Source organism: Dromaius novaehollandiae, chromosome 2 (assembly GCF_036370855.1).
Source record: "Dromaius novaehollandiae isolate bDroNov1 chromosome 2, bDroNov1.hap1, whole genome shotgun sequence".
NCBI lineage: Eukaryota > Metazoa > Chordata > Aves > Casuariiformes > Dromaiidae > Dromaius > Dromaius novaehollandiae.
Window position 1 is genome coordinate 70,154,339 of NC_088099.1, and position 26,601 is coordinate 70,180,939.

The following is a 26,601-nucleotide window of genomic DNA, read 5'->3' on the forward strand; positions in this document are numbered from 1 at the left end:
ATGTGGTATCCTAGCAAAAGGATATTAGCACTTGCTGTAGATCTAGTACTGGGGTTATGTATTCTGAAATATTTATATTTAATTTTAATATAATTGGCTACTGGTATACTTAGAAAGACTGAGGTAAACAGAACTGTATCATGTAATCAGTTTGGGTTTTTATAATTATTCCTGCTGATAAAATGAGATAACTCTAAGACTTTGGAGGCAAAATAAAGTCCTGTTTCAGAAAATAGAGATGATCTAACTATTGGATGTTACTTGTCATGCATATCGTTTTGTTGGAGATTTTTTTCAGGCATTAAAAGAAGAACAGAAAATCCCAGAAGAGAATATCATTTTTCTTATAAAATATTCTTTTCACTCATTCTAAGAAATATAGATAGCACCATCAATTGCCAGACCTGGAATTTGGCCCTTGCAGCAACTGTAGGGCAAACCCAGTGACCTTTTACTCTTACTGAGGGTGAACAAATAGAGTCATTAACAATTTTTGGTAATAGCATAACTATTCAAGAAATGTTCAGCAGTAGTTATCAAACACTTTTAGGAGCATTTGTGTGTAACGAACACCCTGTCTCCCTTCTAGTTTCTTCTCACATGTTCTGCCCTTGCTAACAAGAGTAGCAAGAAACCCTCATCCGTGATTGCAATTTCCGTTGTTCAGCGTGGAGAAGGAGAAATGAGACCCATCCCAAGAGCTGTCTTGGCTTGGAGTCATCTTTAGTTTGTAGAAAGAGACCTGCCTGAGAATTCAGCAGGATAAAAGTAACTCCAAAGGACATGTGAGATCATGCATACCTGCACCCTGAGCCCTCAGATGTCCCATTCAGTTATCAGATGAGAAAGTGCCAAATGTGCTTGTTCGTGTGTGTCTTTCCATTTCTTGCAAGGGCCTTTTTTAGCGAAGAAAAAGCATTATTTTTAAAGGATATTTGAAGTCCCGTGAGATGAACAGCTCAGCTAACACCTAAATAACTAGAATGGAGTTGATTTAACACTACATCTGTGTTAGCTGGTTAGGTTGGTGGCCCAAGTGCTGCTATCAGAGTTACTTTAAACAGTTACCCTGTTAAAATACAGCTAGGCCTGCCTGTGTTGAAAATATAAACTACATGAGTTAAGATATATTTAGGCATCCTTTTATGCAACAAAAAAGGAGGAGGAGGGATTTTCTCTACTTTTTTTGTATACCCCGCCCCCCCCCCCCCAAAGAGCATGTCCCTTTCCCAAGAGTTCATGCTCTATGCAACTCCACTAACTAGCAGATGGCAAAAGACCTTAGAAGGTAGGCAGTCAAGTCTTAGCTTAGTCTGCTTTTAAACCATCACATGAGTAGCTGACTGTACCCATCCATGCCTGTGGAAGCTTAACATATGTCATTTCCCTTTTCTTACCAGCACTTTTTCAGCCTTTTATGGTTGGACAACAGCTCTTGTAGCTTATTGGTAGAGCTGAAACCAGGCTGGAGTAGTTACCAGCTAGGATCAATGTAGTCTGCACAGTATCCTTTTCCCAGTGCCCACAGCCTCAGTCCATCAACACGCTCAGTCAGAATAATTTACAAATTACAGCATTTCTGCCCTTTGCACTAGCTGTCATCACTAGATTCTGCATACCTCTTCAGACATAGCAAGATGCAGGGCTGTTTTTAAGCTGTGATGTACTCTAGTAAGTACTTTTCTTTACTTTTGACATGAACTCCTTAAACTCTTCATTTCAACTGTACAGCTGTATACCTGGGCTTCAGCAGGTATAGGAAAAGATGGGAGCCCTGTAACACTTTATTTATATTAGCAAAATTCTCAAAATGCAGCCATATAGAAGAGAGAGAGATCTGGAGGAGCGTTTGCTGTGCTGCTCTTTTGCAGCCTCATATCACTCTGCTTTGACAACCTTTCTAGATAAAAGTCGATTTTCTAGCAGCCTGATGATGAATTTAGGCGCTGACTAAGTAGGTAATCACATAACCAATTAAAGCGTTCACTCCAGAGGAAGAAGAGAGAGGTGAAAAAATGGCACTAACCCAGCTGGGTCATTGGAATTGCAGGAGGAGACATTTTAGAGCAATGGTTTCCAAACTAGGGGCTAAGACCCAAGAAATGCAGCTGTAAGTTCACTGGTGAATGGGGCAGCTCTGGTTTGGGGTATAAGTCTACATAATTTATAAAATAAATCTACATAATCCACTGCAAAAATGCATGATAGTTGAGTCCTGGAAAAACTAGCAGACAGAGCTGGTAGTCAGCCCTTCTCCAGCTAAAATGCAAAAATGTGGTGGAATCCATGGCCATTTGCAAGTATCTGTAACGAATTTGCTCGGCTATAGAAGATGGAGGAAGGGAAAGGTGATAAAAGCAATTGAGGTGATGCCTTTATGTCAAATACTAAATTGCTACTACAGCTAAGGTAGATGCTGTGATGATCAGGTACCAGCTGAGGAGCCACCCCACAGCCCCATTATGCTTGCTATGGAAATTGGCAGGTTTAACATTTCATTTAGAAACCTGTAAAGAAAAATTGTGAAATGTATTTGCCACATGGTTCGGCAGATCTCGGAGCTGCCTTGGCAAGCCGTGACTCCTGGCCACTTCTCCCGCCCCGGAGCCAGGAATGCCAGAAACTAGGGCTTCTGCAAAGCTTCACACCTGACACAGGATCTCGCAGCACCTCCCGGCTCCCTGGAAGCCCATTCTGGCTGAGGAGCAGCCTGGGAAAGACAGCAACTTTAAATCTAGTCAAAGCTTTGGGAAAATGGATGCAGGGCCCTAGAAAGTTAGAATTTAAATGAAGGGAATCTTCTAGTTGGACAGAAGAACATTCTATGAGAAGAATTTCTGGCCAGCTCTACTTGGGAGCCTGCAGTTCTGGAGGGGATTTTTTTTTTGTTCATTTCTTTTTTGCTCCATTTTTACCCTGGTCTGACTCCTTTATGGGTGTAATGCTGAGCCTATATCTTTAGTTCTCACTCCCTTTAAATAAGGAGAAAATAAAGAGAATTGTAGCTTTCAATGAACTGATGTTCATGAAGTGCTTTTGAAGGCACTAAATGCAATTAATGCTTTGAGGCCAGGCCAGTTGTGAGATGCACGTAGGAGAGATTGCTGGGGTTGTGCTATGTGGCTTTGGAGTGGGTTATTTACCTACTCTGGAGGATAGCATGCCACTGCCTGGCACAAATGTGATATAGCAGAGTCACATCTTCCAGCTGAAAAATTGAATCTTTTTCGTTGGGGTCCAAATCATGCACGGAGGCGCTTTTTTTGTAGAAGTGGCAGCTCTTGGTAGGTGAGAATGTCGAGAAGCACATTCGTTCTGGTTCCTGTAATTCTCGTTGCATTTTAAATGAGTTGAATGCATATTTAAATGTGTGTTTTCTGTCGTACTTTTCCTAATCTCTTGGGTAGCGTTTCTGTGAACTACTGAATAGCAGCTCCATTCCACCCCGCAGGTGGAAGGAGATATTCTTGTCAGCTCCGTCAATATTAGCAAACCATGGTGAGATTCTCGTGGTTGCTAGCGAGGTGCTATGCAGTTTGTGCCTCTTTTTTTTTAATCTTAAGTGCGCTCATTGTTCAGTGGGAAGATAAGCATTACCTTTTCCTTTGTAATGAAGACTTTAGAAGGATTGTTAGGTCTGTCAGCACCGTCAGCTGGTTTTGGAGGCTCTGTTCTACAGCTGCGATGTACAAGAGTTTAGAAATTATGCAGAACTACAGATCTTGTAGATCCACCACAAAAGAGAAGTTAAATTTGGCGTTGGTGAAAATATTTATCAAAATAGTCCAGTTTTGTTTGCTTCACATTATTCCCAGATCCTTTGTCATTCCCTTTTTTAACCTCTTCCTTTGTGTCAAAAATGGCAAGAAGTTGCATGAAACATGAAGACACCTGGCAGAAATGTTCTAATTGAGAGGGTGGAAAAGGCATCAAAGCAGGATGTGGGGGCTTGGGAGCCCAAAAGCTCATTCGTTTTTTTTCCCACCTGCTTCAGTTGGCCTGATGAAGGATGCCGCATCCTCCTCCTGGCCTTGCCTCTGAGGCTGCCGCTGCTCCCTCAGCTCAGACCCGTGGCACCAGCCAGCAGAGGCACTGCCAGAGCACAGGTCCTCCATGCAGCTCAGGCTCATGGCGTGTCTCCCCAGAGCTGGCTGCTTCACCTGTAGCAGAAACCCCTTCCCCCAATTAGTTTCACGCTCCTCTGTTCTTCAAGCATAGCTCAAGCGTTTGCCCTGAGCCCCTTAATGCTTCAGAGGCCTGACATCCTCAGCTGACTCTTACTGACATTGTTGTTGCAGGACATAAATGCTTCGATGACAAACAGCACGGTGACCAGCAAACCTCCTGTAACGCTGCGACTCGTCGTGCCAGCAAGTCAGTGCGGGTCCCTTATAGGAAAAGGAGGCTCCAAAATCAAAGAAATCAGGGAGGTAAGTCTCAGGAGGGCTGCTCTGTGTCCCGGTGCGGCTGTGCAAAGCCCCTGCCCTCTCCCGCTGCGGTGTGCTGATCGCATTACTGTAAATACATGCTGAGTGAAATGCCTGAAAAAAGCCTTGCTGTGCCGGAGGCAAGTGTCCAGCACACCTGTACCTACGTGTCTTCCTTCAAGCTAGGAACAGTATGTGAAATGGAAAAAAAAAAAATCAACTTTGCAATATATTGGTCTTTGTTCTGGCATTATGATAAGCTCTTACGGTAACTCACAGCTAGCGCTCGAGTGAAGTTTAGAAAAGGAAAATAAAACAACCTCCCCAAATCAATACACAGTTTAGCAAAGCAACAGTTTGGCAACAGAAATGGCCCACCAAGTTTCTTTTTAGGTATAACCGCCTCCTGGCAATGCTCAGATGATGGCAGGTCTGAGTGTCGCAGTCATTTCCAAGTCGTTAGAGCCTTGGCAGCCAGCAAGGCCCAAGTAGCCTTGGCGTGGCAAGGTTAGTAGATCAACTGCTTGGTCTAGTTTCTTATTTTCTAATTGATTTTCATACGCCTTTCTTGTGTCTCCTTGATTTTGCTGTTTCCCTGGTGACCTGATTTCATATATTCCAATCCTGGAAAGGCCATATAGATGGGGTTTTTTAATCTGATCCATTTTTCATTTGGCAGTGTCAAAACAAAAGCTTTTGACAGGCTTTACCAAAATGAAACTTACCTTTATCTTTTTGTTCAAAATGTTGATTAAAGACAGTATGTTTCATTGAACTTCAAATTTTCATTTCAAGCATGAAAAAAAGAGCCAAGCAACATTTTTCTACTGAAAGAAAAATTGAAGTGTCATAAATTAGTGGGAAATGCTTTGATCAAAATTACATGTCCAGCTTTTGCTGTGAAATGTTAGTTTATGCTAGCGTGGAAGGAGAGGTGATCAGAGTGGGCAGTTAAGTGCCTTGCCCTATTGACTTTCAAATTCTTCCAAATTACTTTATTTGGATTCAAATGTGATTGTTTCAGGAGTTTTTTAACTAAGGTCCTTCTGGTGCTTAGTTTGTCCTTTCAGGATTTGATCTGTACGGACAGTGTCTTTTCTCCCCTTGCGTACAGGGAAGAAGAGCATAGTAACATACACACGTTTCTTTTGTAAACTCACAGAAAAATAATTGGGAGCCCTGCCATCTGAGACCTGCAAGTAAAAGCTAGTTACAAATCAGATTTTTTGTCTTGGAATTTTGTTATTTTATTTTTCATCAGAGAACCAGCAAGCTACAGTCCTCAGTAGTCTTTATTTTCAAACCTACTTTAGGGATTTGGGAGAAAGGAGGCACCTGGTGACATGGAGGGGAAGAAAACACTGTTTCTATGCAAACATTAGGGTCATAGGAAACCCTTTCTCTTTTTTTCCTTAATTGCAAAAAAACTTTGTCAGAGAACTTTATATTAGATGGAACAAAATATTAGTGTGTTGAAATGCATTCCCTGGGTACAGTAAGGTGAATACCTTCCCCCAGGGAAGTTTCTGGCTCAAATTCCGTACAGTCACTACATCTGTAGCAATTTATATCTGGTTGAACCCAAAAACCTTTTGAATGTCTCTGTGCTGTCAAAGTGGCAGTCAGCAGAGGAAGTTGAGCTAAAGCTTGGCCATTACCAAAGACAGAGCTGCTCCCGGAGCGCTCACTCGGACATGACTTCAGCCACGGGACACGATTTCCCTTGGTCTCCCGGGTCTCTTAGATGCCCTGTGGACCTGTTACGAAGTGGGAATCGGGCTCATTTCTTAGTTGTGCTGAACAGTACCATGTATGAGTGCGAACTATGCTCTGGTGAGTGGATAGCTGCAGATTTTACAGATTTTTTTAAATATTGGAATTTTCATGCAAAACATGGGGTGAGCAATTTTAGGACATGGGTTGGCCTGTGAATTCCATAGGGATCAGTCTGCTGGCCTGTGGGCACTGAAGGGCTAAATGATTATGCTGGTGAGTAGAGTTTCTAAAGGTATTAGCTACCCTTGTAGTACAAGGAAGTAAAAGGATGTTGTTTGGCCAAAGAGGTCTTTTGAGAAAGGCTGACATAGCATGAATTCACACTGTACATTTTCTTAAGCATAAAGGCAATGGACAAAATGTTACCCGTTTTTTCACTGCTGACATACGCTTAAAGTCAAAGAATAAACAAGATCAGCTTTCAAAGCAAATGCGTAAGCGATTGCAGTATTTGACAGAGTAGTTTATGCTAGATGTACCAATCCCCAGAGCTGTATGTTAAACAGCAGATACAGTCAAACGGAAAAACGGAGAATCCATCTCAAGATGTGTTCTGATTTTCATCATCGCACAACGCTCTGCGCACCAATTGCACGGGAGGTGCTCTTTTGCTCCTAAGATACTTAGGAACAACATGCATGGTTGCTGTACTATTCTCAAGACAAGGTTATTAAAAAAAAAAAGAAAAGAAAGACACAGCAGATTGATCAAATTATGGTGAAATTCCAAAGCCTATTATAGAACAAGGAATGGATATTCTGGCATTAAACAGCAGCGAACACAAGATGTAATCAGTAATTTAATCAGTCTCTGGAAAGAAGAATAAGATGTGTTGTATGTGATCATCAGAAGAATAAATTAACTCCTTGCTGACTGGCACAAAATCATTGAGTGCTAAAAATCAGAAAAAAACAACCCCCCAAATATTGCATTGCAATAACAGTCAGGAATAGATTGTACTGTATATGCGAAAATGCTAACTCAATATGAAATGCATGTTTTTTTCCATTGATTGAAAAGGTCTTTCAGGACTTTCGTGAAATAATACCAGAGGTGATTTTGGCCTCATGTCTATTTTTTTTTTTTTTTTTAACTAAGATACATGAGTGCCAAGATCAAATTTAAAAAAAGAAAAAAATCTGCTTATTACCTCCTTGGGTTCATTAATGAGCTAAAAGCTGACGATGTGCATATATTTAATCAACAGTAATTACAATTTAGAAGAGCTCCTGCACCATCATGAGATATTCCAGAGCATGAAGCAGCCCCAGATTTCATCCAGAGAAATGAAGTCAACCATCAGTGGATTAAGGAAACAGTTGTTTGCTATTGCAGCTCATTTGATGAGCAGACCGTCTTTAGTTATCAGCAAATTTCTTTTTTCCTAATTTTTGTTAGTCATTAGAAAGTAGCAGGTTCCACCTTTTGTCTTTTTTAATCAGTGTTGCACTTGTCTGAGGGGGTTAAAAGGTTGCTTCTGAAATTCAGGTCCCGGCTTGCTGCTTTAACAGCTCTTGGAAGCTAACCTTCCCGCAATGGAAGCATTTGCAAATCAGCTGGAGCAGGCAAACCCGTGTTCTGCCAGAGCCCAGTTACTGCGTCTGGATGTGCGTTTGCACATGTAGTTAACAGAGAAAAGAGCAGGTTTAAGGTGGCTCCATGTCATCGCCTCCATTCCCAGCAGTGTATGCCTGGCTTTTAGCCTGCGCCGTCACCTCCCTGACAGTGATTTGCTCTCTGGTTTGTCTTTGCTGAAGTCCACAGGAGCCCAGGTGCAAGTGGCAGGCGATATGTTGCCAAATTCAACGGAGCGGGCAGTGACGATCTCGGGCACTCCCGATGCCATCATCCAGTGTGTGAAGCAAATCTGCGTGGTCATGCTCGAGGTAAGCAATTGCCAAGAGCATCTGCTCTCACCTTGGAGATGTTCAAAACCAGCATTTTCCCTCACACTTCCCATGCCCTGGGTGCCCCAAGGGTGCTGCGTGCCCTTGCTGTGTCCAGGATTTCGGGGGGCTCTGGTGGGCCCTGCCCTGCCCAACAGCTTAGAGCATCTTGTGCCCTTTCAAGCAGGCTCTAGGAACCACAGACCAGGGCTGTTGAGACATTGTCAAAAAAAGATAAAACAAAACCCAAACAACCCAATTTGTCCAGAGTGGAATTCCAGTCCATTCTGAGAGAAGCATTTTCTGTTGATGTAGATTAGAGCAAAAGACAACTAGCTCTTCTTTCAGACAGAAATAACTCTGAATACCACCGTTTAGGCTGTATCGGGACTCTCTGTTGTCTTAGGATCACAACATTGCATAAGGCCAGAATGTTTCATTTTGACTCTCTTTTTTTAGCTCTTAGATTCAATTATATAAGTTAATTTATATAAAAATCTGGGCATTTTAATCCTGAGATAGCTGAAAATGCCTTTACTTTTCTACAAGTACACTTCTCATAATGATAAAGTTGAATAGCAGTTTGAAAAAAAACAAATCTCAGCAAATCAAAATGAAATGTTTTGACCTAGTAACCATAATTTTTGACACAGCTCATGAAGCATCTCCATTTTTTATCATGTTTTCCGCTGGAAAATTTTCTGTGGTTTTTTGAGACTTTTTTGTTGTTGTTTTTTTAAACCAAGGCTAGTCAAGAGCTGTCTCCTTGTGATGTCTGACACCCTGCTGTTCTTCCTTCCTTGGGAGATAGGAGAAACAGCGGCGTGTCAGATACCGCAGTATGGCTATTGGCTGTGCAGAAGTATGCCATGCCTCCAAATAACATACAGCCCTCGCATCAGAATGACATACAGCCTTATGCAAATAGATGCCTACAAATTAATCGATTCCCCAGTGTTTTCCTGGAAAAAGTGACTCTTCCTTCAGTTTTTGTTGGACTACTGTGAGGAAAGTATTTTGTTATAGAAGGCAAGGAAACAGAGAGATAGACATTGGAAAATAACTTTAGTTTATTAGAGAATATAATAGGCATCAGCTTTGTGAATAGAGTGCATAGTCTAATGTACAAGTGACATTCACAGAAGACATAGTTATTTGCTGAAGAAAACGAGAGAAGCCATTTCTCAAAATCAGAGGCACAGTCATATTTTTCGGCAGACAGAGCCATTATTTTTTTACATAACCAGTTTTGACATAAGAAGTGCTTAATTTTAGAGTTAGGCAAATGACAAGCAACACTATTCAAAAAGGCCCTGGCTTCACTACAATTTGTTTCTTTGAACATTTAAAGAATTCAGAAAATGAGTGTGTTCTAATTGGCGGTATATATTTAATTTGGCAGTAAACACTTCTATTGAAGTAGCAATAAGAGAGATATGATATGAGAATGAGATAACTAATTCGATGGTATTAAGTAATGGAAGTGTTACTGTTGTTATCTCTTTAAATTGCAGTTAATGCATTGAGATCAGGGCACCAGTCAGAAACCTGTTTTATAGACATGTGCTCCCACTTTATTTATAAGGAGAGAGTCAGCCTCAGTCAGGTATTTTCTCTTTGAGTCCTGACCTTGCACTCCAGGGAATAAATTCCTCTGCTGTTTGCTGTAAAGCTCCTAGCTATGCTCCCACTGAAGCTGGGGGAAATTTTCACCAAATGAGTCAAATGTAAGGTGGGATCATGCCATTAACCTGCAATTGAGCATCTGACTTAATTGAGTTGATAAAACAAGAAATCTTGATGTGTAACAGTATAGGAAAGCTCAATAAACCGAATGTGTTCTGTAATAACAGAGTGAGAACATCGGCCAGGTTCTTCCAAAAGATCAACAAATTTCAAACTTGTGTTTCCTGAAATGCCTTGAAATGCTTAATGAAGCTTTATAGCTTCATCAGACTGTTGTGGTAATGAAGCCGTAAGTGCCAGCACTGCCTTTGCCAGCCGTGCTGTCAGGACTGTGGTGTGTGCCCACAAAAGCAAGGACAGCCGGCCTCAGTTGTGGTGGAGGGATGGGGTAGGACGGGGGCAGGGTTAGCTGTGTGCGTTGTATTTGGAGGTGACCAAGGTAAGGAGAGATTTTTGTACGAGCTCTGCCTCATTCTGCATTTTGACCGCTTTGTGTTTCTGTCTGCAGTCCCCACCCAAAGGTGCCACCATCCCCTACCGTCCCAAACCTGCCTCTGCACCTATCATTTTTGCAGGTGGCCAGGTAAGAGCAGACACCATTTTGGCTTCAGCTGGAAACCACACCGTCTTGGCCCAACCTCAGCCGGCGCCTGTTAGTTTTCAACTTTTACTCTTTTTTTTGCCTGGTATAGTATTGATGTGCTTCATCTACTCTGTGTGTTTATGGTCTGCAGAAAAGGAGAACACTGCATTACAAACTTATAATTGTGGTGGAGAGCACTTAATAAACAGTCTGAACAAGCCTGGGAAGTAATTATTTCAGTAATACCCTGGGCACTGTCCTGGGGATTTTCTCATGGGAGAGGACTTTGTTGTTGTTGTGGTTAGACAGGAAAAAAGCCTTGCTATTTCCTAGTAGATGTTGTCAGAAATGTGTCATCTGGCAGGAGGAGTGGGTATTTTCCTTGCTTCTCTTTCAGTACTGTAGAGTCGCTCTCATCAGCTTTGTCCAATGAGCAGCAGAACGAGACAACACTGTGATGACTGGTAGTTTAACAAGGTTTAAAGTTAACTTCTGTAATCTAGAACAAGTTTGCTCTCCTGTCAGTTGAGAGGTGTCCAAATCCATTATGGTAGGAGTTGCTTTTTCACTCTTAAGTGGTATAAGTAGTTCTGGCAACCTTTCAGCAGAGTACAAGCAATGATCGAACAGCAGGATGGCTCTGCTCAAGAAAGGCATACTTCTTCTCTTTTAGTTTTCATATTTATTAGGACCAAATCATGCATTCTGTAGTAAAAATACATACACACGTTATTATTTCTGTTGCTGTAGTCCCTGAAGACCAAGCAGAAATGGGCTTCTGAGGTTGCAGTAAATACATAAATGCAACTGCAGACCTTCTCAGCCATGAAGTGCACAGCCTGCTTTACAGCAGCTGGAGCTCTCCTGTTTGTTTTTTGAATAGTGAAGGCTTGACTGTTCCCCCTTCACCTTAAGCTATATGAATTGGGGTTCTCCCCAGCTTTTAAAGCCTCGTGGCACACCCCATGTGCTGGGTGAGTCTTCCTTGCCTTTGGATATCACCCTGAAATGGGCCCATGACACGCAGCTAAGGTGGGACATGAATTTGCTCTGATGGTTTGTAAGAAAGCTCCTGCACATCTCCAATATGTATCATAGCTGTTGCTTCCCACAAGCCTTTGGAGTGAGCTTTCAGTGTTTACTATTTTAGGTCTCGCTTCAGTGTAATATGTTCTGTCCTGTAACTATATATTGTGTCTGCATTTTCATAATCTGGATATAGCAGCCATCAATTCCTGGTATCCGAGCCTGCTGCTTCTTCCGAGTAAGAAATTTGCCTCCTTACTGACCAAAGTCGAATTGAGATTGAAAATAATTTGCCAGGAATTGGTCTGTGATGGAAAGCTCAGAAAAAATTTACTCAAGAGATACATTAAGTTTATAATGCAGTGCTTTTGCTTTTCTTTAGGAAACGTATGTGCGTATATAAGTGACAGCCCACGTTACCAGTGTGGTAATGGCCACTGTCTTCAAAGACTGTCCCTGTGTACATGATTACTCCAAAATGCTGAAACTGTTCGCTAGGGTGCTCTGAGCAGTTTGTATAAATAATGGAACACGTCCTATTTAAAGGTCTAATAGTTCTCTAAATTCTTGTCATCTTCAGTTTTATCAGTCAAAAAGAAGTGTTCTCTACTTTTTTTATGCAACCCTGTTGAGACAAGAAGGAGTGCATGAGACATATCCTTTCTGCCCACTTTGATTCTAGTCCCTCACTTACTCAGTGACCTTTCAGGAGCTTAGAAAATGCTTGAGTGGATTTGGGAGTCAGTATGGAAAGCATCTCTAGTGGGTGTCAAAGCACCAAGTGTATTGCATGCTGATTGGAAATTAATATTGAAAATAAAACTTTGTCAGCAGCATTAAGTCCACCCAACCTTTTTGCTATAGTATCAGAAGTTGTTTTTCCATTCTAAATTACACTGTGGCTATCTTGAAATGTTTTGGTTTTTTTAATGCTTGAATATCAAGCGATGCTAGCAAAATCCAATGTCTGTTTTTTACGTACAGGCTGGCGTTTTGCTGCTTGAAACATTGTTTTTAATTCTCTTATGCTGCTTTGATGTTGCATTGCATGATGAAACTGAAAGGAGGCTGAAGGCTATCCTGCCGGCTCTGCTCTGCTCCCTACCAAAATCCAACATATGTTTAAAAAAAAATAAATAAATAAAAGCCCAGCTCCTGCCTGACAGAAACAACCAAAAATTTCTGCCCACTGTGCTACGTTGCTGTTGGAACAGGTACTCACAGGGTGCAGCTTTGCTCTGTGTCACAACAGCTTTGTGTTTTAAATTGAGGATTTGTAGACCAGGTCACTCCTGCTCTTACTAATGCCAGCGCGTCAGCAGGAGAGTCACTCTTGCCTTCGCTGGGAGCAGTGCCATGGCTCACACGCTCAGTGACTTGCTGTAGCACAGACGTGAGAGCCACTGCCACCATGCTCGGATTTGGCCTGCCTGAGCCACAGGAAGGGCACAGGTCCTCCACCAAGGGGTGACACAGCCAAAGACGGGTTTTCTCAATCCAAAACAGTCAAATGACCTTCTGGGAGCGTAAGAAGTGAAGGGCATCTTTTCTACTAGGAAAGAAAAATATTTAAGACTCATACTATCCATGCTGCCTTGATGGTCTTCATTGTCAACTAAATAAAAACTAGGCTGAGCTCTGCATCTGAATTATTGCAGTGATTTCCCCAGTTGTGCTTGCTTCCTCCTGTGTACACCTGGAAGCGGGTGGGAGAGAGATGATGAGGGAGGCGGGCAACCTTTGTTAGGGTCGCTGGTGGGGGTTTTTTTTTTTTTTTTTGCAGTGACTTCTTTCAGGTTCACACAATGTGTGGGAAACACATAAAAGATATTCCTTCCACTGGATTTGATGTAAAGCCAGGATCAGACTGGACATCCCTGATCCAGCACAGAGGCCTAGACCCCAAATTAGTGCTTTATAGACCCAGTATTTGCTCACAAACTTAGCATCTTTTCCAAACGTAACATCTGTGAGGCTGCTCCAGTGCTCAGCCGTAGGCACAAAGCCCTCATTCAGCAAAGCATTCGCTTAAACTCGTCCTCATTCGGTAAAGCACTTAAACACATGCTTTGCTTGCTCGCTCGCTTAAATATGTGCTTGCTTAAGACCCACTAATGTCAGTGATGATCTGTTTTGCTGGATTGGAGCCTTTTCTTTTCATTTATAGACCACTTGTAACAGCCATCCCACATAAACGAGTGCGAGTATGTATGTCTGTGAACATCCCGTTGAGCTCAAGAGCATACTTCTGCCTCAAAAACCGCTCATGTACATAATGTTGGCTGGATTGTGGCCTTGTTTTATAACTAAATTGAAAACTAAATGAAATGTTTCCTCTCCAGAAGGGAAATGCCCCTACAGAAATGTGCATTAAGCAGTTGGGTCGTTAAAGGTTTTAATATCCAAATTCTATTAAATGAATTGTTTTATCATTTGCAGAGGATTCATTACTTTCTAAGAGGGCTTTTGTCAAATAACCATTTTGCAAACTAAGCTGATCAGCTCTCTGCCTGTTTATAATTCTCCCAGTACAAATATTTGTATGTTATAATTTGTCCTTCTGCTTTCCTGCCTGTCTAAGCACAAGCCCTTTAAAATTGTTCTGACATGCCGTCCCTTTTAGAAAAGCCCTACAGGATATAATAGCGAATTATACTTTATGTAGTGTTTTTTAATAGTTTTTCTCTGCAGGCTGTTGAGCAGAGCCGGCAGGGCAAACGGAGGGCTGTGCTAGCTTATGTCAGGCGTGTCGCGGCATCCTGCCCGGCGGTGGGGCTGCCGGCCGGAAGCCCCGTGCCAGGGAATGACGCCGGAAACCATACCCCAGGCACTGCTCTTGACATGCACAGAGTGCTGGATTTGGGGTGGATATTTGGCTTTTTGTGCAACATAAGACCCAGCCACATTGGGGGTCCCCATCGCCTTCCTCTGCAGCTCCCCTCGGCGCATCTCGCCACGGGATGGATGGGGAAGGGGTGCAGAGCCTCTCTGTGTCGGGCCGGCGATATCAAGCAGCACAAGAGAATTAAGCCTGTCTCTGCGTTCAGAAAGAAAAAAAGAGTGGTACTAGCTGGGGAACTGGCAGGAGGCTTTTCTGTAGCCCAAAGGAAAGGGGAACGCTGTTGGCCGAGCTGCCTGATCCATGTCTCCTTTGTGCTTGTTATTCGCAGGCGTTTACGATTCAGGGCCAGTATGCCATCCCGCATCCAGACGTGAGTCCAGCGCATGTAAATTATCCCCTTTTTCTTTCTCTCCCTCTTATTTGTTCTGGGCAACAATTGCTTTCTACAGCTAACAATAAAGCCACAGCCTAAGGACACTTTTCCTTAACAACATACTGTTCAGCCCAATGTTAGTTGGGCTGAATCTCTTATCTCATGTAGTAATTGGGAGAAAGTACAATGGCCCAGGAACAAATGCCAGTTATCTTGGTCTTTTTTTGCATGTGATATATTTGAGTTCTTTTAATATGTAATTCTACAGATAATTAGTTAATATTAACAATAGCCATTACATGTAATAACAGTAGAGATGTCATTTATAACCAGTTTCTTTTTCTCTACAGTAGATTAGAATGAATGATTAAACCTTTTTTTAAATATAATTTTAATTAATCCAGTTTTAGAACATGTAAGATGGTTTCTCTGCTCTGAAATAATTCCATTTGATTGGTTAGTTCTAATTTCCCATCCTGCCCTGCAGTTGACCAAGCTTCACCAGTTGGCTATGCAGCATCCCCCCTTTACTCCCCTTGGGCAGACCACCCCTGGTTTCCCTGGTACGTACCCGTGACCCCCTGGGGATGTCCTTCTTCTTAACAGCTTTGTTTCCCACGGTCATTACATCATTTTAATAATAAATGTGCGCAATGACCAGTGTTCCTTCTGTTTTCACACATTAATCTTTGTTCTCCCCCCCCCGCCCTGTGCCTCTTGTTGCAGTTCCTTTCATCATTACTAAAACGTCGTGCTTCGTTTGTGTCATTTATTTAGTCAAAACCGCTTAATTTTTGCCATTGGCTAAAAGCTCTGAGTTTCTTTTCTTCAGTCCTTGTCAAGTTATTATGCACTATACAGTATGTACCAGTTGGTGTTGGGCGAGCTGCTTAGGTCTGTGTCTTCTCAAATTCCCAGTTCAGTAGCATGTTTCAGAAAGAAGCAAATACAGGGAAACCATATGTTCTTGCCATGTGGAAATCCTGATTAAAAAAATTACTGCATGCCGAAACTGGAATTCCTTGCAGAGCCAAATGCCTTAACGGCATCTGTAATCATCACTGCTGGGACAAATCTCGAGTAGATATCTCACATAATGCAGCAGAAATTTAGTTCACTTAAGGACTGCAAGAATTGGTCCCTACTTATTAAAGCATGTCAACTAAAGCTGACTTTTCTATTAAAAAAAGAGAACTCAAGCCACATAACCCCGCAATAAATCATTTTACTGTACTTCGGTACGTATGGGCTTAGCATCTAAGAATTATGTGACAAAAGTGCTTATATACTGGTACATGTTTTGTATGGCAAATAACATTTTATCACATACATCAGATTTTATGAGCAACTTGATCAGTTACTGGTTTATATTCCATATAAAATAAGCATACACAATTCTTAGTTGAATGTAAACTTAAGTAAAATGTGGGTGAGTCACTTCTTTTTTTTTGTAAGATTATTTCTTTTCCATCTTTTCTAGTTGGAAATGCATGTTTCTGGGATGTCTCTACAGAGTAATAATAAAAGAAAAAAGAAAAGGAGAAAGAGAGATTACATCCAAAATATTTTTTTGTTTCTACAAATGGTGTATCTGATAAAATATCTAGAAGTAATACTAAATTGCCTTTCCTAGCTTTATTTTTTTCCTTATTCTTGTCATTAACATGCCTCTCCTTAATCTCTTCCTGGTTGTATTTGTGAGATGTATTGTTTCTGTAATGTTACTGTGTGCTAGAGCAGCAATTCCATTTCTCCTAAGTGTTTTCCTTTTGTCCACCCAATTTAAAAACAAATGTATGCAGCTTACAATATTTTGTTCTTTTCCCTTTAAAAATTACCCTTCCCAACATTTCTTCAGGAACTAATCCAACATGTAATTTCCAAATTCTCCTAGTTTTTCCTCATCTGTATTTTAATGTATTAATTTTTATTTTCACATGTATATATATATATATATATATAGTTTGTTGTATTAATTTTTGGTCTGATTTCCACTTTGATTGTCTGTATTTTAGAACTCCTGGTAGACAGGTCAAATTTCAGCCATCCCTTAACTTCTGAATTAATGTATTTAGTGAAAATGTCAAAGACTATTTTTAGGTGAAACCCTTCATTTCTCCAGAAGTTTTTTTATAACCCTGTGGAACCTCATGTGACATTTGTTATTTTGGTGGGTTAAAGGTGAATTAAACTAAGACTCATTTAAGATTAGTCCGACCCGCTGAGTTTTGCATCTCTTGCTTTCCTTTCTGTTTCGCTAGCACTTCTCTACTTTTCTTTGCTCCTCTCTTTTCTCTCTGTATGTTTCCTTCTTTAAAGTATCATTTGTCGTGTCCTGCCCTTTTTGCAAAGCGCTGGCGTAACATTTTCCCTCTGTCCCTAACTAGGACTGGATGCCACCACTCCAACCAGTTCCCACGAACTTACTATTCCAAACGATGTAAGTGGACCAAGAGTCCGTATCGCTTTTCTCTTCTTTCACTCTCCTGTGCCACTATCGGCAAAATCTCTCATCTTCGGTTAATTTATGAATGCCAAATTAAACAGCACTTTTCTTGAGCTCGAAAGCTACTTCAGTTACCTAAAGGTGCAACGTAAGCATTCCCGCTCCGGGAACCCTCGACCGGCTGCGATCGGCAAACTCGGTCACCCTAAGCAATGTGGTGCTGAATCTTAAAACAGCTCCTCGAAGCGCCTAAGTGATATTGTGCATGCCATATAAAAATGTCTCCCAGTTTTATTCTCTTTCCTTGCAAACAGAGGTTTTATCGGTTTCCATTATAAATGAGTCACATGGAAAATGGAAGATTTCCCCTCTAGTAAAAAAAAGCTTTCAAGCACGAGTGGGCTCACAAATAACATTGTATTACTTAAGAGATGCTTACAATATTGTGTAAGCCCTGTTAAACTCAGTGGCAATGATTTACAGAAAGAAAAAAACACAGAACAACAAAGCAGCAGCAAAGGTAAATCTTCTTTTATAAGTGCTTGGGATTTGGTGAGCTTGCCGTTACTTAAAGGATGTCCTGCTGATTTGTCACTGCCTGGTTTATAACCCAATTTACATGTCGAGAATTTTATGAGAGCAGTGTCTTTATCCTTACGATGCAAGTATTTGTAATCTCGCTGTCTGGCAAATTTTGTTCTTGCCATCAGCAGTATATATTTAGGGTAACTTTTCTGACTTCACTAGAGCCTTTCAGGGTTGATACTGGTGAAAGAGAGAGTTTGCCCTGTGTCCTGTAATGCAGTAGAAAAGAAAAAAATACCATTTCTCATCTAGGAGGTGTAAAATGCACGAGCTCAGCGGGGCCACTGGCCCTGAGGAGCAAGCATGCATCGGTGCCTTGTTTGCAATGGAAGATTTTTCTAGCTACACAGCATGTCTTGCTGTTGTTGCTGAAGCAACAAAAACAAGGCCAAAATGGGGTTGGGCTTAGAAAAACCAGCCTGCAGAGGTGCTACAAATGATGAAATGGCGTTATGTTGTTCGTATTGTGTGTGTGTCCGTGTGTCCGGTGCTGTACTTTCACGTGGACATGGAAGGAAGGGGTCTCTGCGAAGGTGTTACAGGTCGCTTGGGAGCTTTTTTCTTTTTGGGGGCGGGGGGGTTGGGTAGTAGCTTCCCCTTGCATCCCCTCAAGGCAGTTGCCCTGCCCATGCTTTGGGCAGGCAAACTGGGTCTCCTGGCATAGCTGCACGTGCTGGTGTCCCTCTTGACGGCTCTGACCAAACAGAGCGGCGGGGCAGGTAAAAGCAGATCGGTGCGGCGCAGAGCCCTTGGCCATGCTGGTGGCGGGACAGTGGAAGTGATGCTTTGGCCCTTGGTAGTCATTTCTCCCAATTACTGCATCCCTCAAAACTGATTTTTGTCAGCATTTTCTAAATTACGAGTAAGGAGGCACCTACTCTGGGGTCACTGCATGCTCTGCACCAGCGTGATCCTCAGGAAGGTGTGTTTCCCGCAGAGAGAGAAGGAAGGAGAGTCTTCTCCTAAAAAGCAATGTCTCAGCTTCAGCAGTATCTGCTCTGACTTCTGTCAGCGGCACTGGGTATTGCTACAAGCAGCAGGCCAGGGTGGATGTGGGTCACTGACAGGCAGTACCACACGCTGGTTATTTATTTGTATAAAGGTGTTAAGGCAGTAACCAAAATATCTTTTCTCTGTACTCTACTTACTGTAATGTACTGTAATTACTGTAGCAAGGGCATGGTGCTTCCCTCATGCAGTGTGCTGAGAATTGCAACTAACCTGTTGCTAAATAACAGAGATACTGGGGAACAAGGAAATGCATTTCACCAAAAGCTGTTCTCCATACGCTGAAAGCCCAGGCTTCCTCTCCAAAGAGCGAATGCAGAAGATTTGCCTTTCTAGGTTTTGTTATAACTTGTGGGTCTCTTCAGAAAGAGAGCAGAGGGGACATCGCTACAAGTCCCTCTTAGAAATCACTTTCATCTTTATCTTGTATCTCATTTTCCTCATCATGGGGACATCTCGTCAGTATAGGGACATTTGGTTACTCCCACCTCTACAAAGAGAGCATTAGCCCAGCATTGCCAAGAAACCTCTGTTGTACCTAATGAGTCCCCACTTTTGACATCCAAAGTGGGCAGTCCTGTTGTGTCTGTGCTAGAAAAGGTGAGAAAATTTTGGTGCCACTTGCGTCAATTAATTTGGCAAGCTCCCGCGGAAGGACTTGCAGTGGCTGCTGCAATCCTGAGGCCAGCCTGTGGCTGTGCCCCAGCGATGAGCCGAGTCCTGGGCTACAGCCAGACCACACTGCCCTGGGGTTTGATTGATCATATTTTCCAAAAATTAAAGAAAGTGCATGAAGCAGAGTGAGTTCCCTTAGCTCATCATGGAAATAATAGAGAAAAGATTGCTCTGATTATTTACTTACTCCAAAAGGAGTGAAGAGCATAGAAGATACTGTATGCCGCAGGTATGTAATTACCTGATTGCAGCTCTCCTCCAAAGTAGGAGAGCCTTTGGTGGTGGACTCCTCTTCCAGGAGGCATTGCTTGTTTGCCTTGCTTTCAGTGCTGGGATCTTCTCCAGCTGTTGTGGAAGTTACACATTAGAAGAGTGTTTTACACAAAGCCTAGTGCTTCCACCACTCTACTATCTAGAGAAAGTGACAGGGAGTGGAAGGGATAGTCTCCCTGGGTGGAACTGGTTGGGCACAGATGTCAGATGTTTTAAGATTTTTTTTTTTTTTTGTGATCCAATACCACCCCCCCCCAAAATGGCCCTTGAGAGTAAACAAAAAAGCCAATAACCAGTGGCCATTGAGAGTAAATGAACAAGCCAATAACTGAAAATTCCACTTTATTAAAGATCAGATATATTTCCCATATAGATGGGAGAGACGGGCAGAGACAAGTAACAGGAAAACAACCTTTTCCTCAGAAAACACCAAGAAAAACTTAAGCAAGCTATAAATCTGCTAAATACTCCATAGAAACAGAAATGCAAATCCATGTAAGTTGGAAATAGTGTGCTGAAGAGCCAGCTGTATTTTCTTGCAGAGCTAGAACTACTTCCCTGCAAATGACCTAGAGGGAACCTGCGTGGGCAAATGCTCTCAGAGTAGCTTACAGTAAAATCCGGCGCTGGCTCCATGTAACCCTCCGGGACGGGCAGGATGGCGCTTCCTCTTCCATGGGTGTTCCCGAGGGGGAACCGGTGAGCCTGAACTCCCACTTTGGTGGAGCTGGAGATCGTTTCCTGCAGAGCGCAAATCAGCGCGAGCCTTTAAGGCAACCACGAGGCCAGCCTCTGATGCTGGGGTGGCTTCCAACCAGGCTGCTGTTTGAATGTTACAAGAAAAACGTACCTCACTTTTGATACATTTGCACATGGCTGGATTTTTGTCTTCCTTTAATCTAAGAGGATGTCATTTGATTCCTCAAGTAGACCTGTCCAGATGAGCGCAAGAATCGGTGGAAAGATTACACAAGCTCAATAGCCATCAGAAGCAAAGTGAGACTATTTGGGGACCAAGGCACTGCTTAGCATTAAGAAGAATTTCTCCCCAGAGCACCTACTGCCCCGCGGAGGGAGCAGGGTGGGAACGGACACTGGGCCCTCAGTAAATTGAAAGGCATGCAGATCTGCAGCCTTGCTAAGAGCAACGCTTGTTTCTGCAAATGTCATCTCAGTTTTCTGTAAGCCTTCTTACGGAGCCTGTGAGATCAGCGCAGTCCACATTTCACACTATACTGACAAGGAAGGCAAGGTTAATTATTATTACTGCTCTTTAAGAGGCACAGAGTATTTAAGCATCTCTTCCAAGGCCCTGCAGTAAGTCTGTAAAGAAGTGTAATCATCCCTTGGGAGATTATCACTCCCTGTAGAGTACTCTGCCCCTGACATTTCTAACTAAAAAAAAGAAAACAAAAGTAAAAGCCTACATGTGCAAGAGTCTTGTCAGCAGAAAAACCCAGGGTGCATAAGTGATAGAGAACAGAAGGGCGAGGACTGGCAGCAGCAAGCGAAGGACTCAGAGTACATCTTTATGAAAAATACCCGAGTCACTCTCGTAGGGAGCTTGGCTGTGGCAGCTCAAGTAATGTGGAGCCTTTGCCAGAGTCCCCGAGCTCGCTCTAGGCTGGCAGCAGGTAGCACAGGGGCCCATGTGTACCTCTGTGGTCAGCTCTTGGGCTGGAAACAGCAGACGCCAAGTTGTAGAGGCTACTTGCGTGGCCCTTTTTTCCAGCGCCAAATTCACGATAAAAATGGAATCTGATTTTTACCACTGTGTAAATTTCTGTATTAAAAAAAAAACATGCATCTCCTGTGACAAGTGATGCTCTGCAGCATTGGACATCATTGATCATAAACGGCAGACTAAATGTCTGACCTCTCCCAGTGCTGCATGGAAATAATGCAGTGTGGTGGGCATAGGCAAACAGGTAGGCAACACACAGCAGAAAGCTGTATTTTAAAGGGTAATTAGCTGAGTTTCTTTCTGCAGGTAATAGGGGTTTTTTTTCTTTATTGGGCTTTATCAGTGAGTTTAGCATTTATGGGGGGGATGGAGAGAAGAGGGGGGCCTGACTCTGAAGTGACATGACCTATGGGCGGTACCTCTGTCACCAGCAGCAGTGTGTGGTGGGGCATCGCAGTAGAGCTCCTGCCAGTCCCTCCCTTTAGGAGTCCAGATTCCTGATTCACTCCTTTTTACATTGCTACTAGGGGAATTTTACTGAAGGGTACAAGAAAACTAGAAAAAGACAAAAAGGAGAATCTGTTCTAAGGTGGTTTTTTTTTGTTGTTGTGAAGAAAAGGTAGACTAAAAGAGGGAAAACATGTCATAACTGGTGTGACGAATGTGAAAGGGGAACACTTTTTCCCCAATTCTCACAGCACAAGAAGGAGGGGTCATCAATGGAGATTTGGAGGTGTAAGGACAAATGCTGATTTTTTACACATAGCACATGGGTGAGCTGTGCAGATCACTGCTATGGCAGAAGGAGAAATGGTTTGAAAAGGAAATTGTCAGACACACAGACTTTAAGCATAAAGGTACTCATAAATGAGTGAGCATTACACACACACACACACACACACACACACACACACACACACATTTAGTAGGCTTGGCTCTTCTTTCATGCATTCTTCTTTATCACCTGTTTTCTGGAGAATTTTCTCCTGGTTTTTTCATCTGTAAGTGAGAGTCAGGCTTGCCATATGCTAAGCAAACAGGTAAACAACAAAAATAATACAATGCCTAAGGTCCTTGAAAAATATTACATGCTACTGTCCTCCTCATTCCCTAACCCTATCTGCTGAGTTTGAAAAGCAGCGAATCCCTGTCTGTACAACACACAGCATTTCATTCAAGACTTTCAAAGTCGGAAGAAGCTTTCTTTTGTTGCGAGGGACTTTTAGGGGATTGAAGTGCACATAACCTGCCAAAGTATGTGAAACAGCCAGTTAAAGAAGGACAGAGCCGGCAGCTGATGGCATTAGAAAGATCAGTCTTCGAAAGTGAAAGATCTGTTTGGATGCAATTTGACATGACTTCTCAGAGCAAGACAGGCCAGGTTTTATTATCTAAAACCAAAATGTCGAAGGCCTGACTGATCGAAGCTGTAGAGAATAAAACCACTTCTTTGGCCTTCTTCCAGAAACCAGCCTTTCTTGAATATTCAGATAGTACAGAAATTTGAACAGAAGTAATATGGTATGTGAGGGGATGAGTATCATGGATGAAAGCCCAAGCACTCCCTCACTGTCCTTCCCATGGGGTTAACCATATGCTGCACGAGCTGGTGTGACCATGTAGCACAAGTCAGCTCATTTCTTACGGAACATGTTCAAGCAGCGTGTTACCACAGTGAAAAGGATAACTTTGGAGAGCCTCAGACTGGAATTAAGATGGTGCCCTTTTCTTCTTGTCAGGTATGATTTAAAGGTACCCTGTGCCAAAGGCTTTGACCAGGCCTCCAGAATCAGCCCAGCTCATAACAGGACTCTCAGGTTTCCTACCTGCATTGCAGATGGGTGTCATAATCAGAGTAGTACTGAAGCGGGTTCCTCCAGATACTTCCATCAACAGCTTGATCCATCTGAACTGAATCTTTGTTATCTAACTGAAATTCATTTAGGTGATTGCAAATTATTCCTACTGACCCATATGGGTTAAAAGGATCACTGGAAGCCCTCCATCACATAAAAATGGCAGACTCCTGACTAACCCTGCAGGTGCCTGCACAGACTTGCTGAACAAGAGATGTGAAACTGCCGTGTGCTCGTAACTTGCCTGAAGAACCAGCAGAGCCATGCAATTCCACTGCTTTGAACCAGTGCCAACACCTATGGTCAGCAACAGCACCATCTGCTCACTGGACCACCTTGAAAGTCTTCTAGATGGTAACAGCATAACTCGGATTTTTTTATACCAAGTAATTGTACTGTATTTCCACGCTTCTGCTGTGGATAGGCTTGAGGGAATAAGTGCAGTCTACATTTTTCTGTTATTAATATATAGAAAATATATATAAATACATATACTAGGATATAATCTATTAAAGCCACCAGATGCATATTCAGGCCTGGCATCAGTCAGGGGACTCTGAAGATGTGATGGGCTGCCAGAATTGCTGCATCTCTGAGCCTAAATCCTAGGCACTGGTTAACAAGATCATCAATACCGACAGACAGATTGTTGACCAAAAGCTTCAAGATCGTGATCTTCAAGAACAATTAGTCCCTGGTTTTGGCAGAGGAAAATACTGACAGCCTCCACTAACTCTACATTCACTGCACTCCTGTTGGGCATCCCAAGCTGATTTCATTTCTCCGTGAACAATTCTAGCTAACAGCCAAATAAAGATGACCCAAGGTTTTTTCCATCGAGGCTCTGTTCTGCTTCTGCAGCAGGGAATGCTTCGGACCAGATTTGGGTAAATCATATCTGCAGTACGGCATGCAGATGATTCACAGGAAGAAAAATGTGGAACTCCATCATCAGGTTTTAACAGATAAGAATGAGTCTAATGATCTCAGCTTTGCTGCACACAAGTCTGTGGTGGGACTTGCTTTCCTTGCTTTCACATAATGATGGCATATGAGGATAAAAACCAAAGGCCACCACTGGCTGGCATCACAACTACCAGCTGTGCTCTAAGTGCTGTTCTCTCCTGCTTCACCTTAACTGCCTGTGAGCCATGGAGGCCAGTGAGAGTAAGGTATAGAAAGCAGACATTTAGGGAGCCCTATGCTGATAATGCTGCACAGAGAAATCCTAAAGGTCCCCACAGTGGTCAGTTCATAAAACAGTACTTTTTTCCCAGGCTGCCTGGATATTCAGGGGTTATATTGATCTGGCATAACAATCCCTCAGCAAAAGGGCCCATCACCTTAGCTGGGCTCCAAATTCAAAGTGGGCAAAGGTGAGTCAAAGCTGAAGATGTAATATTCAACTCCCAGTTCCACCAGGTCAGTAAGAGAGCAGGCAGCTCCCGAGCAGAGTCCCTGAGCTGCCATGGGAACTGCTTTTTTCCTAGCTAATCCACAAGACTTGCCTCCTGCGCAGTCACATCCCTAGGGAGTGTCAGCGTCAGCAAGTTCCTTGTCCTCATCACAAGGATCTCAACAAGGCACGTAAAGGCCTCTGCGTTGACACCTGGCAGTCATATACTAACAAACTTATCTTCAGGATAAGGATAAGCAATTAAAAGAGGCCTTCATATTTAAACAGAAGGGGAAAGTCTGTGTGTGAGGTTTTTTTAAAAACTCCATTTTTCTCTCACGCACAAGCTCCTTGTGCTCTGTATCTGTTTTGGCTACCAGGCTATCTATTTTGGCATCTTATCTGTCACTGAGCATAGCGCAGACGCAATCGTTTTTTTTTTTTTTTTTCTTTTGATAAAATGTCTGGACAGTGTCTTGGGCAATGGGAGTCACTTTCTGGCCAGAGGCTCTAAGTACTATTGTAATAGAAACAGTAATATGTCAGGAGCAAAAGCAGTGGAGAGGTTGGGAGGGCAAGGAAATCTCGGCATCTTTGCACTTTGCACCAAACTAGCAACCAGTGGCTAGTGTCAGCACCCCAGTATAGCAAAATTTTCATTTTCTACTGGTTCTGGGCATTGCTGAGTTTGGTAGTATCCCGCCCGCCTTACCACAAAACAGGAGGCTGGCCTTCTCCTCACCATCATAGAAACCACGACAGCTCAAGCTCTGCTCACTTGGTGCTCACTTGCTGTTTGGCTGCCAGAGGAGCAACTATCACACTCCCCTATCACTGCCCTGCAGCTACACTCCTTATGGATTGTGTTAAGAAACTTCTTCAAATGTTGCATTCAAACTCCAAATGCTTACAACTCCACCAAGAGTGTTTAAGCAATCTTCAAAAGACTGCTTAGTGACAACAGTAACAGCAGTGCAATTTTACGGGCTTGAGGGGCGCATGCATAGGCTCAGCCTGAGTCACAGAAGCCTACAGGCTTTGTTAACCTTCTGTAAAGGAATGCAGTTACTCTGGGAGCAAATTTCAGTCTTTCCCTTTGCCTAATTCTGCCCTCAGTTACATGGCTGTAAATCCCACTGATTTTAATAACGCAGTATCTGGCCAAGTAAGGACCAGATTTGCCAAGGAAGGTTGGGGACTAGCAGCCACACTAGACCAGTGCAGTGCTGATTGATAGCACTTGGTATTGTCTAACTTCCAGCTGCTGTTCTTGGCTGGAAATTCAGACTAGGACGGTATCTTGGGTTCATCAGCACTACAGCCTAATGCCGTTTTCTGCCATAGAAGACAGCGAAATAATCTGTGATGCTGAGTTGATACCTAGCCCTGTGAGCAACAAGATTTGAATTACGCGAGTATGAACGTTGAGCTGATAGACCTGCTAGTTATTGCTACCAAACAGCACAGCAAAAATCTTTTGTTTTGCTATTGAGTCTTTCATAACCATGTTTTTTTTATCGATACTACAAATTGCAGTTAAATGGTTTTTGCTTGTGTCTGTGGCACTAATCTCAGTCTTTGTCCCACTCCAGTTAATAGGCTGCATTATTGGCAGACAAGGCAGTAAGATAAATGAAATCAGGCAGATGTCAGGAGCGCAGATCAAGATTGCTAATGCCACAGAAGGCTCTGCAGAACGACAAGTTACAATCACAGGATCCCCTGCAAACATCAGCTTAGCACAGTACCTCATTAATGCAAGGTAAGTTTGCTTTGTAAGTGATACGCTTCTGCAAGATTGCGCTGTCTGCTCTCCAGCAAGTGTCTGTCCTGGATAGATCCAGAAAGTTGCTTTGCAGTGTCTGTTTTGCACAGTTTTATTCAATTCCTAGCTGTATTCCTAAAGCCTGTATTAGTAGAACCTGCGTTTACTGTTGGTTTATATGGAAAGCAGCTTATTCTGATGCACTTCCAGGTACATTTTGAAGTACCAGAGCTCAAAAAAAATCTGAATACTCACATTTGTATTCACCTAAACTACAGGTCAGATAAATTAAATGACAATCATAAATTCTTTAG

At 42.6% G+C, this 26,601-nt stretch overlaps 1 protein-coding gene across 8 annotated transcripts in view; it reads left to right on the forward strand.

Moving 5' to 3' along the window:
* LOC112983031 (poly(rC)-binding protein 3-like) overlaps window positions 1–26,601 on the forward strand; it is a 507,597-nt gene that overhangs the window by 472,532 nt on the left and 8,464 nt on the right. For 5 of the 8 annotated variants that reach the window (XM_064506731.1, XM_064506733.1, XM_064506734.1 and 2 more), the window contains 7 exons: window positions 4,299–4,430; window positions 7,961–8,089; window positions 10,284–10,427; window positions 14,555–14,611; window positions 15,087–15,162; window positions 16,987–17,039; window positions 26,115–26,284. In XM_064506731.1, the coding sequence (XP_064362801.1) occupies window positions 4,299–4,430; window positions 7,961–8,089; window positions 10,284–10,427; window positions 14,555–14,611; window positions 15,087–15,162; window positions 16,987–17,039; window positions 26,115–26,284 (761 nt within the window). The remainder of the gene's footprint in view (window positions 1–4,298; window positions 4,431–7,960; window positions 8,090–10,283; window positions 10,428–14,554; window positions 14,612–15,086; window positions 15,163–16,986; window positions 17,040–26,114; window positions 26,285–26,601) is intronic. The other 3 variants (XM_064506732.1, XM_064506737.1, XM_064506736.1) reach the window with 2 other exon arrangements.